The following is a 20,196-nucleotide window of genomic DNA, read 5'->3' as shown; positions in this document are numbered from 1 at the left end:
GGCCAAAACCAATGGCCGAAACGTAGTGAGAAAATAAAGGATTTTTCCTGCAGCCAGTCGTGTCGGATTATTCACCTGATTGTTTAATATTAACAATAGTTTAATATTATTCTGACATTGTGATTAAACTGTTCACGTTTCATTTAAGACAGCTGGCAAATCTATTTATTTTCTAATGCTAAATTACGATGATTAAAACCGTCGTTTGTTACGTCAGGATAATTGATACTGAAACATCAAAGTTATAATTAAAGGAGCCCTCGAAATTACAGTATGCAATTCTGAATTCAGTATGCAGTTCGCGTGGATAATACGGGAATAGTTTGATAGGTTTGCGCTGAACTAGCTCGCCTTATTCGACGCATTTGTAAGCGATGATGCGCGCAACTATTCCCTACGCGCTTGTGTAAGCAAATTGTCGACGAACGCTTCAGCACATCGTAGTGGGATTCGATTCCACGAGGAAATGACTAATTGTGGCGAATTCGGAATAGTCGTCTTTATATCTTGATCCTCTAAGGTCTTAATTATATTAATGGGAATAAAAGGAAAAAAGGATATGACGCATTCCTCGAAGTGGCATGCACGTTTTTATGCATAAATGTCTGCCACTCAATTTTTTTCACGGTTAAAATTGTCGAAAATTACATGCGAAAGTAACCTGCAAAAATTTAACTGGTAAAAAAAGATTAGCAATACCTAACAGGATTCGTTTATTAAGGAAAGAGTTTCTTATTAACGAGTGAACTTCAAATCCAAACAAATTTCTACGCCGTAAATCTAAGAGACTATAGATAATAAATTATGAACGTTTCCGCAGATTTTTATTTCTATAGAAATATATTTAAAGAAATGAAATTCTCTCAAATTAAACTATGCTTAATTATTCCTTTTCTGTTTGCCATGAAAATATACGTTCACGCAAAGAGTTCGACAATAGTTCCTTATCTATGTATTTCTTATACTCCTCATTGTCAAGTTTACTTCTATGATGAGACAATAAAATGACGAGTCATATAAATACGTCACTATTACATTTTGTGCAAATCGATGCTATTAATTTACTACTATATTAAACGTTTCATTCTCTTTTCGAATAAAACAACTCCATTGGCGCGAACGAAGAGTAACGTAAAATACGCTTGGCGGTGAATGCGTTAAATTGTCCTTTTAATTTTGAGAAATTTTAATCGCGTATTTACACTCACGTTTTGCATTATGTACATTACTTCTTTAACTTCTTATTAATACGTAACTTTATCGACGCAAATTGAGAAGATAGAGTCGAGAAATGCAATATCGTAATTCTTATTAGAGTTTCCAGTTTGCGCATCTTATTGTTAGACGTCATCATTCGCAACCCCTCGTATCGAACAAGCGCATTTGGAGTTTGATGCGACTTTGTCCACGCGGTGGCGAATGCGGATCTCGCATCTCGCCATTGCATTCATTGGCCTAGTTTGGGCTGTACAATTGATCCACATACCAAACACTGGCTCCGTGTCGAATCGCACTTCACTCCCTGGGCGCATCAGGCGGCAGCAAGCGGCGCCTCGCGTGCCGCGAAGTATAACGTTGCGCCTTCCATTATTCCATCATCTACGAAGGATGAAAAATGGACTACCGCATATTATCGATATTTTGACTGTCGACTTTTACGCCCATGCTTATGATGTAGACGTAGAATTATAGTGCACGCTTCTCTCGGGGGCGAAGTGAAGCCCTGACAAGTTGCACCGTCACGAAAACGAAAGATTTAATCTTTACCAAGTAATAGTCACGCGACTCTTCCTGTTCAAGTAATGTTAAATATTATATCCGACGTGTGTGCATAACTAATTAAGAAATGTAGGTGTATTCATTTTTCATTATCGTCCGTCGTTTCGTGCGCAAAGGTTTCAAAAATCGTAAATTTAACTTTCGTCGACCGAACGTTTGAAAACACGACGATATATGGTACGTAAGGACAATACGTATTCTCCCTCCGTCTAATTAGCCTGCTAAGTTTCTTAATTTTCAACGTGAATAACTGCGTAATAACGAATTTAATTCATTAACGATATTACGCGAGATCCGTTAAAGTGAATTAAAATGTTTTGTTTAACCACGTCTTAACTTGGCCTCGCTTCGCGCGATACAAAAGATGTGCCGGCTCCCTGTCACATGTATCGCGAACGAGGTAAAACCTGCTGGTTGCCATTGTATTGAAAGGAACGTCAGCTTATCGTCAACACGTGGCGATTTTATCTTCCTTTGCTCCGTTTTATTTCGAGGCAGGTACAGGAAGCCACGGAGTCGATTTGTTATTTAAATTTCATATTTTCGTGTTTCAACGTGTGACCAACGAATCTCAATTGCAGATTACTCACCTCTGCCGTGAATGAGCATGTATTTATATGCGACTGCGTAAAACTCGAAATCTGAGGGGGATCTCGCGCCGCTCGACTCCTCGGGATCGACTTAAATTATTATCTTAGTTACCAGGCTCGCACGTTGACTTAATTTAAGAGCTTTATAACTTTACTCGACATCTGACGGAATTAACGAACGTTGCACATATTGTACACCAAATCGCTTTAACTGCGACTATTATAATATCCGTTCTTGCGCGACATAAGATATTATTAAACACTCTTTTCGTTGGAAATGATCCATCATGAGCAGCGACTGACACAATTGTTTTGCCAACTGTATAAAATTGCATTTGTAGTTACTTCGGTTATCATTTGGTTCAGTGTTATCTTGCCAATAATGAATCGAAAAGATAATTCTGACTCATATACTCTGGGAAAAAAAAAGACAGTTATAACCCATTTTGGGGCCCACCATTAGTAATCGAATTATTTGGATTGTTCGTAACTCTACTCTGGGAAAAATTTTGACCGTTTTTTGATGTAGTTAAGCAACTTAACATTTCGGTTATTGCCACTTAAGTGAAAATTATCTTTGCGTTACTGAATATCGACAGAACTAATTGAGAGAATTGATTAGATTAGTATTACTCCAATATCTTGAATATGGATAGAACGGCTAATTGTGATTTTTAGTTACGCGAGATAAAATTCGTAAAAGTTAGAGTTACGAACAATCTAAATAATTCGATTACTAATTGTGGGCCCCAAAATGGATTGTAACTGACTTTTTTTTTCCCAGAGTAGTTTCGCGCTTATTTAATATCTTGTTTGTGGAACTAACCATACAGCACGCATGTCTAACAGACATCTTTAAGAGGTCTTTAAGTTGCCTTTTAGACTTAGGGCCTGAGCAGAATGGCTGTCTTGTACTCTTAAGACGTAAGACAGTTATTGTGCGTTACCTCAAGACACAGGCTTAAAACATAAAACATTGTCTTAAGTCTATAAGACAGCCATTCTGCTCAGGCCCGTACATATCTAAAATATGACATAAAGAGATCTTAAAGATGTCTTTTAGACACGCGTGTTGTTTAGGTAATAATAAATATTCGGAAAGATATAAAATAATTCTTCTGTAAAAGAATACGACTTTGTGCAATTACAATGCTTTTCTCATTGATATTATCAATAAGAGACGCCGTTGAGCAGACGAAATGCAAAAATGCAGGAGCGAGCAAGGTCATGTAAAGAACGCCAGAATCGCTATCTATTCCCGACTTTGATTTATCGGTATTTCGTGCCTCGTTATCAACATAACGCAAGCCAACAAATGAGCTGTTCATGTCTTAGGTCACATGAGACTTCGTCCATTGTCAAAGCACTATTTGTGTCGTCCGCGGCCATTTAAAGGAGTTTAATTGCGTGTCGGTGACGTTCTTTCTCCCGTTCCGTGATTACTTTATGGCGTCAAGTATCGTACCGATTATCTCGATAAACGATAATCCATTATTGCGCGTTGGCTGTCTGACATTTTGCTACCGAGCTGCAACTCTGCACTTTTAAACGGCGACGCAATAATACGGGGCTTAAGCTTTGATAAAAAAGGAATCTTGTGAATTTTATAAACGGCATATGACATATGGCATAACACCGGAAGCTTAAAGTAATTTTACCCGTCGTAAAAGGACCACGCGCACTATTAATAACGCAATTTTCTACCGTGGAAAAGGGTTACGTCACGGTCAATCTGCCGTCTTGCGAAGGTGTACAATTTCCGGCGACGAGGAATAGCGACAATGAAAAAGACGAAAGAGCGACAGTAAAAAAAAACGCTGCAAGTTATAAATGTAGTTTCGATATGTTAAATTTTGTCGCCCAACTTCGAAAGCTCTCAAGCGGGTTTCCGACATGTTTTTGGCTCGAATGTAAAAATTTCGTTTTTCTCTTTCTTTCAGAGGTTCTGCGGTCGATAGTCATTCCCCCTCAAACTCGCCCACCACGAAAACTTCTGACACTGAACAATTATCGACGGATGCGCCGGGTCCGTCGAAAGTACTGTCGAGCCCGGAGTACATCCAAGAAGTACGCAAAGACAGCGCACTGTACCTCGAAGAGGGAGAGGGTGCGTTGAAGACCGTGACGCAGGCTACGACCGATGTTCTCCGAAGACAGAGCAGCGGCTACGTGAGCCGTCGAGATAGTCTCGAGGACAATAGAAGAAACTCAACGACGAGCGGCGACGCGCAACAGCAAGAGAAGGAGAGGCACAAGTCGAAGCCGGCAACTCCTCTTGGAGTCTTGATCAAGGATCTCGCTGGCAGAAAAGAGGAGAACATTGAGGAGAACATTGAGAATATTGAGCCGTCCGCGGATACTGCGAAGGAGAGAATGCCGACGACAGAGGTGCACAGAAAGGTGTCGAGCTCCGGCCTCGATATGCCCAACGTTGACGAGGCAAAGGAGGTCGTCAGAGACAAAACCCTGCCGCGGCAGAAGAGTTTCGAGGCCCACGAGATCAATGATGGACTGACGACGCGCCTCAGTAAGTAAACTACGTTCGCTATCAATGCGAACTGTAATGGATTTTCAAGTTAGATAGAACGAGACTCTCGAAATTCGTCCAACGGTTAATTAGAGAATCTTCCCTCCGGGTAAATTATCGTAGGTCTAAAAATGTTACGAGAAAACTTCTCTAATACGGAAAATTGCCGATACAGCTTCAAATTTGCTTGTATGTAATCGACTTTCGTCGAATGTTATTTTTATTCGAAACAGATTCTATATAAAACTTCTTATTTGCCCCCCCCCAATTTTATTACTTAATGGAATAGTTGCTTGATGGTAAGATAAAAAAATGACGACATAAAATGTGTTTTCTTGAAAATGAACTCGTCTCAGAATTTTCACCGTTGTCCCTGTCTTCTTAGGCGATCTGCAAGTGACGTCTATCTTCAAGAACCCCAATATTTATCTCCCGCGCAATAGCGGCAAAAATGCACCATCGGACGAGGCGGACGCGCTTCAGCGAGTCGACACAGTCATCGATCGTGCCGATAGCGGCAACTCGAATTGTAAGAATGTGAACAAGACAAACGTGGAAACTATTATTGCCTCGGATAATAATCGGACTGTAGATTTGAGAAAATTATCCTTGCCCGACGAAGCAGGACCGAGCCAGCGACTGTTCGAGAAAGCTGATGTCACCTACAAATCCGTTCATTCTCGCTACCCTCACGCCAGCCCTCATAGATTGCCCAGGAAACGCATCCGAGCGCTCAATAGGGAATGCTCCGTCGATAGCCAGCATGACAGTCAACAGCAATTGAATCAATACAAAGTGCTGAACGAGATTGGAAAGGTAAGATTGAAATCCATTCGAAATCAAATGAGAAACAAAAGTAATTCTATCATGGATTTGTCCCCAAAAATCATCACCGAAATTTTTATGTACACGGAAAAAAATGTTGAATTAAAAAAAATGAAGTTGCTTGAATTAAACGTTAACGTCACGGGCTGCCACAAACAGAGATCATTCAATGGTATTTGCTATGGATTTTAATTTTAAGCATTGAACTAAATATCCAAATTATTAAGACAACTATCTAATGTTTTTCATTCATTAATGTTTCAACGATTTTATATATTTCAATTACACTGATCTTGTTGATACTACATCATTTTTTTCCGTGTACCTGCGTACTTGGTTGCTTGTACAGAAACTATTAGAAATCATGTCGATATCTTTGTTAGAAAGGAATTAGTTGCCGACTTGTCAAATCTGTGTACGAAGAAGATAGTACAAAATACTGCTGACAATTGTCGGTGAAATTTATTTATAAATTTATTCTGTGACAAATTCGTATTTCAATTGTTAAAGTCACGAAAGAGCGTGAGAATCTTATCTCTTTAACCTGATCTAGATGGAAAATATTACAAATATTTTCGCGCCGAGTCAATTTCGTGGTTGACAGTTTGCGTATATTGCGACAGTCTAATGCCTTTTCAATTATGTCCGCGGCAATTTAACAATCAAGCTGTATTCGTCGATAAGAGGATCAACGTATCGCATTCCTCTCATTGAAGAGCGAAACCATTTCACGGCGCTCACGTAACAAACGAGAGAATGATATGATTATCGATATCGCGCACGGGCGCTTCCTCCAATAACCAATAACTCGTGCCGCGAGTCATCATTTTCAGCAATTTCCCCTTCTGCCCATCCTTCGTACTCGTTAAGAAGTAATTAACAGCTGCGCAGTTACGGATTATTGCCGATAATCACGTTATATCGCGCCCGGTAACGCAACACTGCCTGCAGAAGCGGAAATTCGAACGACGCAGAAATTATTAAAAAATCATCACAGTTTTTATGCGCATTTATTCGCTATAATCGTCGATGTAATTTCGAGATAAATGATTGTGCATCCCCCCCTCCTCTCCCTCGTCTATCGAGAATGTTAATTCGCTGACGCGTTTTCTCAGACATTGCACAGCTCTTGTCCAATGAGCTCGAGTTTCTTTCTTTGGAGCACACATTTATCTCTCATCTCTGGACGTCTTCTCGGTTAATCTTTCAATTGATTCGGTGAGAATCCAAAAACGATAACTCAAGAGTGGAAACTCTTCGTCTCTGCGCGAAAATTACACGTGAGAAAATAATACTGAATAAACTTGGCGTAAAGCAGTACAAGAAAGGTTAAAAGTCGCTCGTACATTTTAGAAAAACAGCAAATTCCGTTTGCGATAAACAGCGAACGTTTCCCCTCGGATGAAAGCGCACACAAAAGCCCGTACGAAAATGAGAATGTGAAGCTCAATACTTACGCATCTTACACAGCGCGCTAAGATTCAAAATAAACGAGAGAGAGGAGAGCAAAACGACCGCTGCAATAACTTCGCACTTTGCTATAACTGAGTGAAAAGCGCGAAGCTTTCAACTGTGAGAAGAAGTTTGCAGTGCACGATCTTGAGGTTCGCGCCAGGGATTCCAGAGATCGTTTCCCTGGAGAGAAAGAGAGAGAAAGAGAGTAAGGAAGAAAGAGAGAAAGAAAGAGAGTGAGAGAGAGTGAAATACTTTTTATAAACAAGGGCAAATGTCATTCCGCGCGTGAGATCATCTTCGATGAGCGGCAGGTGGAAAAAAGAGAGCGACAAACTCGCCAAGTTTACGATTCAATCTCTCTTCCCTTACCGTATCGTATAAAACTGCATTCGAACACGAGATTGAATTCCTTGTCGAGGCAAGAGCCATCGATCGAAATAGAGTTTAATGCCGACGATTAATTACTTCAACCCCGTGACACTGAAATGTTCGAAACCGCGCGATCGCCACCGTCGTGCACTTATACTTAAATAGTAGAGGAAAGTCCCCTATTATAAGATATGCCCGTAATATGAGATAGCGCGGCTTCCGCTTAATTAATGGGCACCGTTTGTTGGTTCCACCATGAATTTGTTGCCCTCGCAGTGAAATCTGTTTAGTGGAAATTTTCTTGTTGAAGAAAACCCGCTATCTCATATTAGGAGCCTATCTCATAATAGTGGACTTTCCTCCCTATATTAACGTATCGATCTCTCTCCTTCCCGGCAATGTTGTTACGTCGGACCATCCTCGCTTTATAATTATACGATAAACATCTTATCGTGATAAGAAAAACCTAGACAATTATTATACTAATTGCTACGTTGCGTCAAGCGCTTTTTCCGAGCCAATTCATCCAACGAGATAAAATTAACTAACTCCAACTGGCACCGTAACTGCGTAGGAATAATGCGTGACATTTCTAAAAAAATCATTGCTGTCCGGGTTACTCTAGCCAACTAATATAATTTTCAAGACACGTAAAGTCAACCTTGGAAAGTTATATACGTTATTAGACGCGAGATTAAGATACACGTTATAGAGACGTTATTAAATTTTGCTGTCGCCGCTTATATATTTATAACGAAATAATGGCCACGACCGGATGTGCTCAAAGGTGACCATACCGTGAACTATAAAATTATGCTTCCACTCCCGATAGCGTCGCCGATGACCTTCGACCTAGTCGCCACGTTGATATAAAGCGCATTATGATAACAGCGTAGCTGAACCACAAAAAGGGTTGCAAGGTTAAGGTAAAGGGATGCGACGTGAGTCACATGGGATTATCGATAAAACATAATTCCTCTTTATAGAAAACGTATTCATCTCACGGTATTACTTAACGATATTTTATCGTATCGATGTCGAGATTATTCCACCTGAAATGACTTGCGTCAATGAGATGTCGTTGAGAAGAAAGAAAATAAACTCTCTAGCGATAAAAATAATCCCTGTCGAGAGAAAAATAAAATGCGATATTAAGAAATATTATTACTCCGTTTAGATGCTTAAATAATCGGGCATTTGTATCACGAAATCACAGGTCGAGTTGCAACTTATTGCAAGTATACTATTTACATCGCGTAAACAAAATTGTTCTTCGCTTCAGCGACGATTCTCTCAAGAGCATCCAGCGGCGCGTTTTCGTACGTCAGGGGTGTCGAAACAACTTAAAGATTGAATTAAACAGTGGCAACCGAGAATTCCGCGCGGAGAAAGCCCTGAAAATTTCAAGCGTCGCGTCGCCCGAGAGAACAGAAACGCGCTGCCGTCGGCGCGCTGTGCTTTCGCGCCTTCACTTATGCATCACTTCGCACTTGCGCAGGGTTCCTTCGGTGTCGTGAAGAAGGTGTTCAACGAGGAGGACGGCGCGTATTACGCCATGAAGATAGTGAGCAAGAGGAAATTAATGAAGAAAACTGGGATATTCGGGAGGATACCGCCGCGTAGAGCGGGCGCCGATCCCCTGGCGAAGGTTTACAAGGAAATCGCCATCCTGAAGAAGCTCGATCACCCCAACGTAGTGAGGCTAGTCGAGGTGCTCGACCACCCCGACAAGGACAATCTCTACCTGGTCTTCGAGCTGGTCCACAGGGGCGAGATCCTCCTTATACCCACTGACAAACCCCTGAATGAGGCAACGGCCAGGCGTTATTTCCGCGACGTTGTCATGGGAGTCGAATATCGTAAGTCGTTAAACATTCTACTTTCTTAAACACTCGTAGATTTTTCGCTAAGGCCTGGTCGCACCAACGTCGCTTTGGTCTTTCGCTCTTTGTCTCTTTCTAAGAGAAACGGAAAGAAACGAAGAGAGTGAATTAAGCTCGGTTAAAATTCCGTGACGTTGGTGCAGCCAAGCCTGAAAGATCTTGGCAGTCTTGAGCCAACGGCACACGATACTACGTTTCCTACTGGATCGCTTACGGGAGCCAATCAGGATTCAGCCTTAAGTCACCTCATCTAAAACTCTGCATCCGCATTGCTTCTCGTAAACGGCCCAGTAAGGAAAATAATATAGTGTGCCGTTGGCTTCATACGATTCAAATTACCGACTATTAATACTAAATCTTACGCGTGGCGAATAATAAACACGCGCAACGTTTCAAAATCGATTTCAGTCACGTTACCACAAATTGAATAATAATTAGTGCACTGAAAAAAATTTCTGGTTGAATATGGACGAATCAGAATTCCTTTAGGATTTACCAGAATTCCTTTAGGATTTACCAGAATTCCTGTAATCCTACAGAAATTCTGGTAAATCCTAAAGGAATTCTGGTAAATCCTAAAGGAATTATCTGATTCGTCCATATTCAACCAGAAATTTTTTTCAGTGTGAGATTCGAATTTCACTTTTTTCCTTTCAAACCTGTTTTTCAATCTCCCGAGAGGGCGATTTTTGAGGAGGATTCGTTAATCACACTGCGTAGAATGCGTCCACATTTGGCATGCATCATGTTTATCACGTACGCGTTAAATAATGGAATGCAAATCCCCTCGACAGACGGCTTTGCGTAATGTATCTGGTGCCTATTATGGATCACAACGTTCATCGCGGATCAATGACGAAAGAGGCGTCACATGCATTACGTAAATCCAGCAACCAGCGTACACTTTACACGAGAGTGTAGTATGGTCGCGTCAGACACTATTCGACAAAACATAAAATTGCTTAGATAATAATCGACTTAAAACTTGTAACACCAGTTTGATTTCACTAGAGGGGCGGACAGATGAGACGTGTCCATTTGTTACGTAAACCAATCTTTAACACTGTCGAGAGATAGACTGATGGCAGAGGGCGATCCGTAAACGCTCTCTTAACCCTTTGAGGCGTGCATTTTTCTATTGAACTATTTTTTGTGAAACTTTGTATAAAAGGATTTTCGGGGTCGCAGATTACGAATCCGTTAAGAGTTTTCAAGAAATAATCTTAAAAAACTTGGTCAATGATGAATTTTTCCGAAAAATTGCTGTTTTTTAAGATTTGTTTATTTATAAAACGTTTACAATAAATATTAAAAACTACTCAACTTCTTTTTATGTTCTTTTATTGCTAAGAGACCCAAAAAATGCAGAAGCCCGATCTAAGTGCGTTAACTAGAAATTAAATGGTCAAAAGTGAAGAAGTTGTGGTTGGTAATGTAAGTAAACCATGCTTCAAAGGGTAAGCTAGCGCCACACTATGCGCGATTCGTGATTCGCGAATAGTGTGGGGGAAAAATTCGTCGATTCACCGTGCGCAATTCGCTATTCGCAGTGATTCGCTAGCCGAGCGATTTTTTGACTAATATTAAAACTTGACTAATTGTGGACTTATGGTACAAGTCCTGTGAAAACAGGTAAAGGTTAAAAGTTGCCCGAGTCAACACGAACGAAACGACAAATAAGAAATTACGAAGGATAAACTGCGAATCGCGGATAGTGTGGCAAGTAATCACGAATGTCAAACGAATCGCGCATAGTGTGGCGCTAGCTTTAGTCGTAGGCGTCGTAAAAGGCTATTGTACACCACTTACGTTTCCCTCCGCCTTGCCTTACGCCTACGACTAAGGACCTGAGCGGAATGGCTGTCTTGTATTCTTAAGTCACAAGACAGTTATTGCGCGTTACTTTAATGCAAAGATTTAAAACATTGTCTTAAGAGTACAAGACAGCCATTCTGCTCAGACCTTAAGACAGTCTTGAACGTTTACGGATCGTTGTAATATTCAACGTAATATTCAATGTAATATTCAAATTTTTTGAAATTCGTTCATTCGTCAAAGGAGGTACCACGTGACATTTACTCTTGCTTTCACAGTGCATTACCAGAAAATCGTGCATCGCGACATAAAGCCGAGCAATCTACTGGTGGACAGGGCCGGCAGGATTAAAATCGCCGATTTAGGCGTCAGCACGGAATTAAGAGAGTCTGGAGAGCTATTGACGGGACAAGCTGGCACGCCGGCCTTCGCAGCGCCCGAAACGACCGTTGCGAACGCGCAGTACTTGGGGCCGGTGAGTATTGGCAGCGTCACATTATATTCTCACAATATATATATATGTAATGTACGATTGATGTTCAGTGTCTGACAAGGAAAATCCGGATCGAGCGGAATATGAATAATGTACTTCTACACTCGAGAAATAAATCTACAGCGGCGTATAAGTGCTTTTTCATCGACTAAGAGTTATTGCTTATAAACTGTCGTTCCTCGTACGGTAATTAAAAACCTGTTACGCTAAAATGTGGCAACTTGAAAACTATAATCGCTCCCGATCATTTGCTCCTCGACGCACGGAGAAAAAGAAAACGATTATACTCGCGGAATGGTTTTTTTTTCCTTTTTATAACGCGATGACCCATTCAGACTCCGCGTGCACTTTGAATCCTAATTACGTTCATCGGAAAGTGCGGTCTCGATATAGACTTGCGATTCGCATCTAACAAAATATCACGCTAAAATTAGCTGCTTTATTTTATACGATTTACAAAAGTTCCCTGCGAATTTCGATAATGCGGCGGCGAGTCTCATTAGCGGCCGTTCGAAAGAGGTAAAACGTGTTCGATGGGGCGGCTTTTGAGATATGATAATTAACGTCATTAAATAAGCGATAACACGCCGGTGAACTGGTTAGCTTTTAATACATCCCGTTGCACGGCGCATTAACCGCAAAGCGGAGAATAGAATGCGACGCGCTTTAACGCAGTCAAGAGGATGGTTCATTTTCTTTATCGTATAATTTATCGCGCAATTCCAATCTAACTCCCCTCTCCCTTCTCTATTACCTCACTTATTAAAATCGGATTTTTCTCAGCGCCGGATACACACACACGTTTCTGTCGCGCTCATCCGCATCGCGGAATCCGATACGCTCGCGATACGCATTCGCAATATTCACGACGCGGCGCGGCGCGTTGGAGTCGCGCAGCGAAACAGAACCGGAGACAACAAATAACGCGTATGTGCGGGGGGCGCGCACATCCAAGCGGCCGATCTCGTTTCGCGGGATTAAAAGTCGATAAATCGGCCGGCTATTACACGTCACTTCCACCCGCAAGCAGCGACCCCTCGAACCGCAGAGCCGACACGTGCGGATTGACCTACATGCATCGGAAGAGAGGCTGCTCCCGACCCAAGGACCCCTTCGGCGCGGCGCATAAACGTTCGTGATTATGGCAAAAAGAGATTTTCCGGCCGCGTCGCACCCAGGCACTCGGTCGACTGCAATTTTCGGAGTGAGAGACAAAACGAAAGCTTACTAGAAAGTCGTCGATTTATGAGATAGGTTTCTAATATGAGATAGCAGCTGTTTCAACATCCAAATTCAGTCGCAAATCTTTTTCGCAGCGATTACACAATGTAACAATGAATTTTGCACAAAACAGATTTCGCCCCGAGGGCAATAAATTCACGGTGGAATCGACCGATGACGCCCATTAATTTAACCCCGCTATCCCATATTAAGATCCTATCTCATGATAGGCGACTCTCCTCTATTGATATCCTTTAAACGCACAATGAAAGATATTGTTGCCATTCAGACTCCGCGTGCACTTTGAATCCTAATTACGTTCATCGGAAAGTGCGGTCTCGATATAGACTTGCGATTCGCATCTAACAAAATATCACGCTAAAATTAGCTGCTTTATTTTATACGATTTACAAAAGTTCCCTGCGAATTTCGATAATGCGGCGGCGAGTCTCATTAGCGGCCGTTCGAAAGAGGTAAAACGTGTTCGATGGGGCGGCTTTTGAGATATGATAATTAACGTCATTAAATAAGCGATAACACGCCGGTGAACTGGTTAGCTTTTAATACATCCCGTTGCACGGCGCATTAACCGCAAAGCGGAGAATAGAATGCGACGCGCTTTAACGCAGTCAAGAGGATGGTTCATTTGTGGAAATCACATTGCCGACGGCGAAAATCGCGAGTTGCCGCAACGACGCGACGCCGGCGCGTAATTAAAGGCGATTAATTAAACGACGTTTACGCGGCGCGTCCGCGCCGCGTGGATCCAGCGAGGCGGGACATCGGAGATAATTATCTCTTTCCATTGTTTAGTAAAAAAGCTCATCCTCTCCAAGAAAGTCCCTTCACCAACACGTTAAAAAAAACTATCTCGCTTTCTCTCTTTCTCTTTATGGGCGGGTATTACATAACACCCTGTGTATACACGGAGAGAATTTTCTCTTAAAATTTATCCTGAAAATCTTGTAATCGTGGGACAACGCGGCATTTCGAAAAATTTTATGAGTCTTTTGAAATTTCACCGGTGAAATGTATGGTACCGTCCCGCGTTTGCATGATTTTCAGGGTAAATTTTAAAAGAAAATTCTCTCCGCGTACGTAAATCAAAGCGAAATTAAAAACGAAGTTTTCGGAAGTGATAAAAAATTATCGACGAAATAAAATGACGAAATCGCTTAAATTACGGCGAACGTTAAATATGCCGTATTGAATATGTGTGAAATAAATTGAGGATCGGGATATTCGAAAGGGAGGTATTTCGGTTCGTGAAAATGAATTGCTAATAGAATGCAGTTGAAAACATTCTTCGTCAAGATAAAGAGTAGAATTTAAAATTTGCAAATATGAACGGGCAAAGTATATATGCATATATTAGAGTTCCGTATAATTGGAGCCAACAGATCGGCTCTGACAAAATTTCGCGAAAGAGAAGGATGTATATTCTCTCTCTCGGGTAATTGCTAAAAATAGAGGAACCGATCAAAAGTTGCCATCTGTTGTCCAGACTCCGATTACCAGGACTCTAATATACACGCATACATTCTTCCCTGAATGAAGATATTATCGTAGTTTTTTTTTTCACACGTAGGTACGTCGACTTTTCCGCACGAGTGACAATTACCCTAACTGTTCTCGATATTGCCATCCGTTTGCCTCGAGAGATTGCTCTTTTTTTTTCCTACAAAAATCTTTCCCGCGCGCGTGGCATCCGTAAATCTGTAAATGTCAAGCTTCTATGTTTATTAGATCCACAAAGGGAATGTTTCTTATGTATAAAAAGCTCACGGGAGCCCAGCCTCTGTCTCACAAAGCTAAAGCCAACGTCCGTGAACTCCACACTATGACATTTAAAAAATACTCTCAGGCGGTTAGGCGTAAATGACGCATAAATAATATCTATCTGATCTTTAAAGATTGTAACTCCCGTACTATTTTACTATTCCCCCCCCCCCGTCTACCTGAAATCGTCGGCTATCGCCATTCCGTGAACGGATTTTAGTACTTTACGATACCCCCGCGGCTTTCGAAGGAAAAGCTCCCGTGCCGGATGCACGTGCGCAACTGTGCCGGGAAGGCTTGGAATTCGTAAAGCGCCGCGTTTGTTTATGCTCCTATAATTGAACAAACTCGCGCTAATCCCAAAATTAAGCTCTTCCTGGAATTTCAATAATGTTGAAACGTAATGTGCGCGTTGAACGAAATGCGAGCTGATTTGCGGAGATCTCGCGTGTCTCCACGCCACTCTCTTTATCGGGCGTTTCTGCAATTAAAATAATCCCGTTGTGTTAGGGCGTATGAATAAAATATTATTTTTGCACCGAGATGAAAATTCATAAGAGACGCGAAAGAGTGGCGAACTCTGCAGTAAGTTGTAACTCCCGTTTAAACGCTCATCCGCGCCCTGTGCGTGGTTTACTTAAGGTTCGCACACATGCTTAAGATTACCCGGCTAATAAGATTTCCTCATCTATTTACATCCCTCTAAAACTTGCTTCGTGTTATTAAATTTCGAACTTTTCTCAAAGACGTAGCTTTCCCTGCAGAGTGCTTTATCGCATCCGTTCCATTAGCTAACGCATTCTTAAATTGATTTATCGGTTTTGTAGTAAATATAGATTTGACGTAGCACATCGATCTCTGTGCTTTTCAAGTGTAATAAAAATTGAAACCGACTTTTTTTCAAGTTGATTAAAAATCATTGACGAAAATTACGAAGTCGCGCGAATTACGGTGGCAGTTAAATAAATTCAATTACCATCTCTATAGTTAATATATGTAGATTTAACGTAGTTTATCTCTGCGTTTTTCAAGAGCGAGTGGAAAATAAATTAAAAACTAATTCTTTCAAGTTGATTAAAAATCATTGACGAAAATGACGAAGTCGCTTGAATTACGGTGACAATTAAATAAATTGATTTACCATCTCTATAGTTAATATATGTAGATTAAACGTAGTTCACCTCTGCGTTTCTCAAGAGCGAGTGGAAAATAAATTAAGACTAAGAATTTTTTCAAGTTGATTAAAAATTATTGACGAAAATGACGTAGTCGCTTGAATTACGGTGGCAGTTAAATAAATTGATTTACCGGCTTTATAGTAAATATAGATATGACGTAGTCCATCGATCACTGCGTTGTTCAAGAGCGGGTGTAAAATAAATTAAAAACGAATCTTTCCAAGTTGATTAAAAATCATTGACGAAAATGACGAAGTCGCTTGAATTACGGTGACAATTAAATAAATTGATTTACCGGCTTTATAGTAAATATAGATTTGACATAGTCTACTGATCTCTGCGTTGTTCAAGAGCGAGTGTAAAATAAATTAAAAACAAAATTTTCAAGTTGATTAAAAATCATTGACGAAAATGACGAAGTCGTTTTAATTACGGCGACAGTTAAATAAATTGATTTACCGGCTTTACAGTAAATACAGATTTGACGTAATCCGTCGATCTCCGCGTTTTTCAAGAGCGAGTGTAAAATAAATTAAAAACGAATATTTCCAAGATGATGAAAAACCATTGGCGAAAATGACAAAGTCGTTTGAGTTACGGTGAAAGTTAAATATGTCGTATGGAACGTATGTGAAATAAATTGAGGATATTCGAAAGGGAGAGAGACATTTCGGGCGTGAAAATGAATTGCTAACAAAATGCGGTTGAAAACATTCTTTGTCAAGGTAAAATCTAAAATCTGCAAATATGAGCGGGAAAAGAGTGTACAGTGCCGTGCATTAATTCGCTTCGGGTCGTATTGTCAAAAAGCATCTATGTTTAAATAATCAAGTACCTTTTGTCCATCTCTGTTACCCGAACCGAATTAATGCGCCGTACTGTACTGCGAAGCTGCTGGCGACTAAAAAAGCAAACCTACGCGTGTACAGTGTGAAAAATGATTACACTAAAATAATTTTGAGAAATGAAAAATAATAAAACGAGATACGAGAAATCTAAAAGAATTATTAAATCCAAAATGAAAAGTTTGTTTGAAATAAAATGAAAATAACGCAAGATACGAAAAAATCTGAAATATTTATTAAATTAAAAATAAAAATTTATTTGAAAAAATATTGCAAATGTCGGGTTTATCGACGCGAAATTGCGGAGGCTATTGTTTTAGAAAGTTATAAATATCGCGGTTCAATTGGCCGTGTGCGGAATAAAGTTAATTGACATTTCCGACCAATGAAAAAAAGCACGCAGCCCATATTCGAAGTGATACGAAAAGGAAAATATTTTCATCAGGTTCCGAGCGCTTAGCGAAAAACGTCGGTCCACTTTTATCGCGATTCCCCCCCCCCCCCGCCCCTACCGCTCTCATCTCGCACCCCCGTCGCATTCCACGAGATTTCGAGCGGCTTTATGCGCTTTTATTTAAGGAACACGCGCTACTATCGCAGGTATTGGCTGTAAACTCGCGTTTTCACGTAAAGCGCTGCGGCCGTCTCGTCAGGCTGATGGCCATTTATTTTGCCACGGCGACTTGATTAAGCGTAATCGAGCGTGTGGTCTCGCGGGTCGTGAGTCTCTTATTATAGATATCGCCTTTCCTCGACGACGACGCAGCGGAAATTCAAGCGATCGGCCGTGGTGTGTCGATAAGGTCACGCGATAACAGTAGTCTCGGCCAAGTAATCTTGAAGATATATGAGGACAAAATTATAGTTTGCCGTGCTAAATATTGCCCCCCCCCCCGCCCTCTTTTTCTCTCTGTCAAACGGCATAATAACACGATTGATGATCAGCGTTAATTTTATGCTTTCAGATAAGGTCTGTATCATTTTTGCGACAAAGTTGCCGATGCGACGACTTCCCCAAAATGACCACACATATCAATTCGGTACGCGTGCTATGTTTCTTTGACTTGCGTGCGAGGGTATACGCCTGCCGGCGAATTATAGGTTACTATAATTGGCAGCTGAGGTGGATGTGAAAGGTATAATTAGAAATAAGAGGTACGAAAAGAGACCGGACGCATTAAAAAACAGCAGAGGCGTTGATGAGGAAATCTTGAGATGATAATATTCGAGTTATGAATAGAGAGGGGTTGTTACGGTCTAGCCATGGGTCCGAAGGGATGACTGAACTATGACCTTTCCTGATAGTTGCGCGTTAAAGGGACAGCAAAAAATAACAGTTGGCTTTTCTGTAACGCGTTGCATCGCATGTAAAGCGAGAATCGAGACGTCTTGCTTACAAATCGACGCTAATTAGATCGATTAACCACAGCGGGACGAAGATAGCTAAGGAATCAACGACATTATGGTAGAATTGAAATCTTTTCAGACGTCTATAGCATTGGGAAAAGTTACGAGCGCTCCATAATAGTTTAATTTCCAACTGTTGCATTGGTATTTTTTTTATATTATAATATTATACGAGGGGGAAACCGCCGACCAAAATCTTGTACGCCAATGTCCACTGATGCCCAGTGGGCACTACTTTATCTTGTTATCTTATTTTATCTTGTTTTATCTTTATGTAATGCCCCAGCAAGGCCTAATGTCCAAAACATGCCCCAAAAATGCCTAGTAATGCCCAGTAATGCCGCAAATCTGTACGCCACAGTGCCCTCAGCGGCCCCTCGTTATAATATTAAGATCTTAATATCATATTTTTCTATTATACCCACACCGAGGAAAATATCCGATTAAATATAATCGGAGAATCCAATTACATAATAACAAACGGATATGTCCGATTAAATTGTATATCCGGCGAAAAGTGCGATCGGTTTATCGATCAAATTTCACCGGTAACTGCATTTCGTCGGATATATACAGAATTTAATTGGAAAAATTAACCATCGGAAACGGCATTTGATTAATTTGTCCGTTGGAAAGTTTTCTCAGTGTACATTCGTTGCGCAACGCGATATCGTGGTTTTCAAAATTCAATCGCTACGGTTGGATTATTTTTCGTTGCAACCGGTATATTCACAGGAACGCGTTCGCGTAAATTGTGTATATCCCATCGCAAAGCGCTGATTGAGAAAAGAGAGAAAAACAGAATGAAATATATAACCGTTCAAGCTTGACAATTACTATCTCCGTGTTTTCTCGAATATACATATGTATATGCGTGCGCATATGGTATTTTCATCCCGCGAAACGTCAATATCAAGTTTATTTCCCGAATAACAAAAAGCCGGCGTGCCGTAAAAATGTTCAGCGCTCGGGGAAAATCCGTTCGATCAAGAGGATCGCGGCTGAAACGAGGTGGGCTGCACCTCGGGAGTATTTTGTGTAAAAGTCATTGTTCGCAGCGTCTCGTATAATCCTGTCGTCCCGCTGATCAAGGCACTCCCGTAAAGTGCAAAACTGTCCCCGCTCGCCTTCTAAAATTTCGAATTAAACCCGCAACGTCATTCTTTTTTTTTTCGGGCTTAGAGCCTGCATCGCGTCCGACTTAATGAACTCGACGCAGCTGGGACACGCAAATTGCCTCGCCACGTTGCACCGGCCACTTTGTCGCGCCTTTCTTTGTCGGCTCGTCACATTGCGTTACCGCGCTCGCAGCTCCGAGAGAGGCTATTCGGGAGCGGGCGACGCCGTTGCACGCCGCGAGTTTAACGGCTTTAATTGAAGTGCATTCAATCATAGTCTCGAAAATAAATCGAGAATCTCAGGCACTTTGCACTGAATGTAATTGCGATTCAAAGTGCACGCGGAGTCTGAATGACAACAATCTTTCGCATCGTGCGTTTAAAGGATATCAATACAGGAGAGTCGCCTATTATGAGATAGGATCTTAATATGGGATAGCGGAGTTAAATTAATGGGTGTCATCGGTCGATTCCACCGTGAATTTATTGCCCTCGGGGCGAAATCTGTTTTGTGCAAAATTCATTGTTACATTGTGTAATCGCTGCGAAAAAGATTTGCGACTGAATTTGGGTGTTGAAACAGCTGCTATCTCATATTAGAAACCTATCTCATAATCGACGACTTTCTAGTAAGCTTTCGTTTTGTCTCTCACTCCGAAAATAGTCTCGAAAATAAATCGAGAATCTCAGGCACTTTGCACTGAATGTAATTGCGATTCAAAGTGCACGCGGAGTCTGAATGACAACAATCTTTCGCATCGTGCGTAGAGGAGAGTCGCTTATTATGAGATAGGATCTTAATATGGGATAGCGGAGTTAAATTACTGGACATCGTCAGTCGATTTCACCGTGAATTTATTGCCCTCGGAGCGAAATCTGTTTTGTGCAAAAATTCATTGTTACATTGTGTAA

The 20,196-nt window shown here is 41.1% G+C and overlaps 1 protein-coding gene across 2 annotated transcripts in view; it reads left to right on the top strand.

Annotated features, from left to right (window-relative positions):
- LOC105559446 (calcium/calmodulin-dependent protein kinase kinase 1) overlaps window positions 1-20,196 on the top strand; it is a 74,427-nt gene that overhangs the window by 35,726 nt on the left and 18,505 nt on the right. Inside the window, exons 3-7 of one of the 2 annotated variants that reach the window (XM_012007729.1) lie at window positions 4,310-4,896; window positions 5,282-5,712; window positions 9,044-9,404; window positions 11,522-11,718; window positions 17,725-17,799. In XM_012007729.1, the coding sequence (XP_011863119.1) occupies window positions 4,310-4,896; window positions 5,282-5,712; window positions 9,044-9,404; window positions 11,522-11,718; window positions 17,725-17,799 (1,651 nt within the window). The remainder of the gene's footprint in view (window positions 1-4,309; window positions 4,897-5,281; window positions 5,713-9,043; window positions 9,405-11,521; window positions 11,719-17,724; window positions 17,800-20,196) is intronic. The other variant, XM_012007730.1, reaches the window with a different exon arrangement.

The sequence above is a fragment of the Vollenhovia emeryi genome, unplaced genomic scaffold, assembly GCF_000949405.1.
Source record: "Vollenhovia emeryi isolate VEMERY1.0 unplaced genomic scaffold, V.emery_V1.0 DF939271.1, whole genome shotgun sequence".
Classification (NCBI taxonomy): domain Eukaryota; kingdom Metazoa; phylum Arthropoda; class Insecta; order Hymenoptera; family Formicidae; genus Vollenhovia; species Vollenhovia emeryi.
Note: the sequence above shows the minus strand (reverse complement) of the source record. Positions and strands in the feature narration are given on the sequence as shown.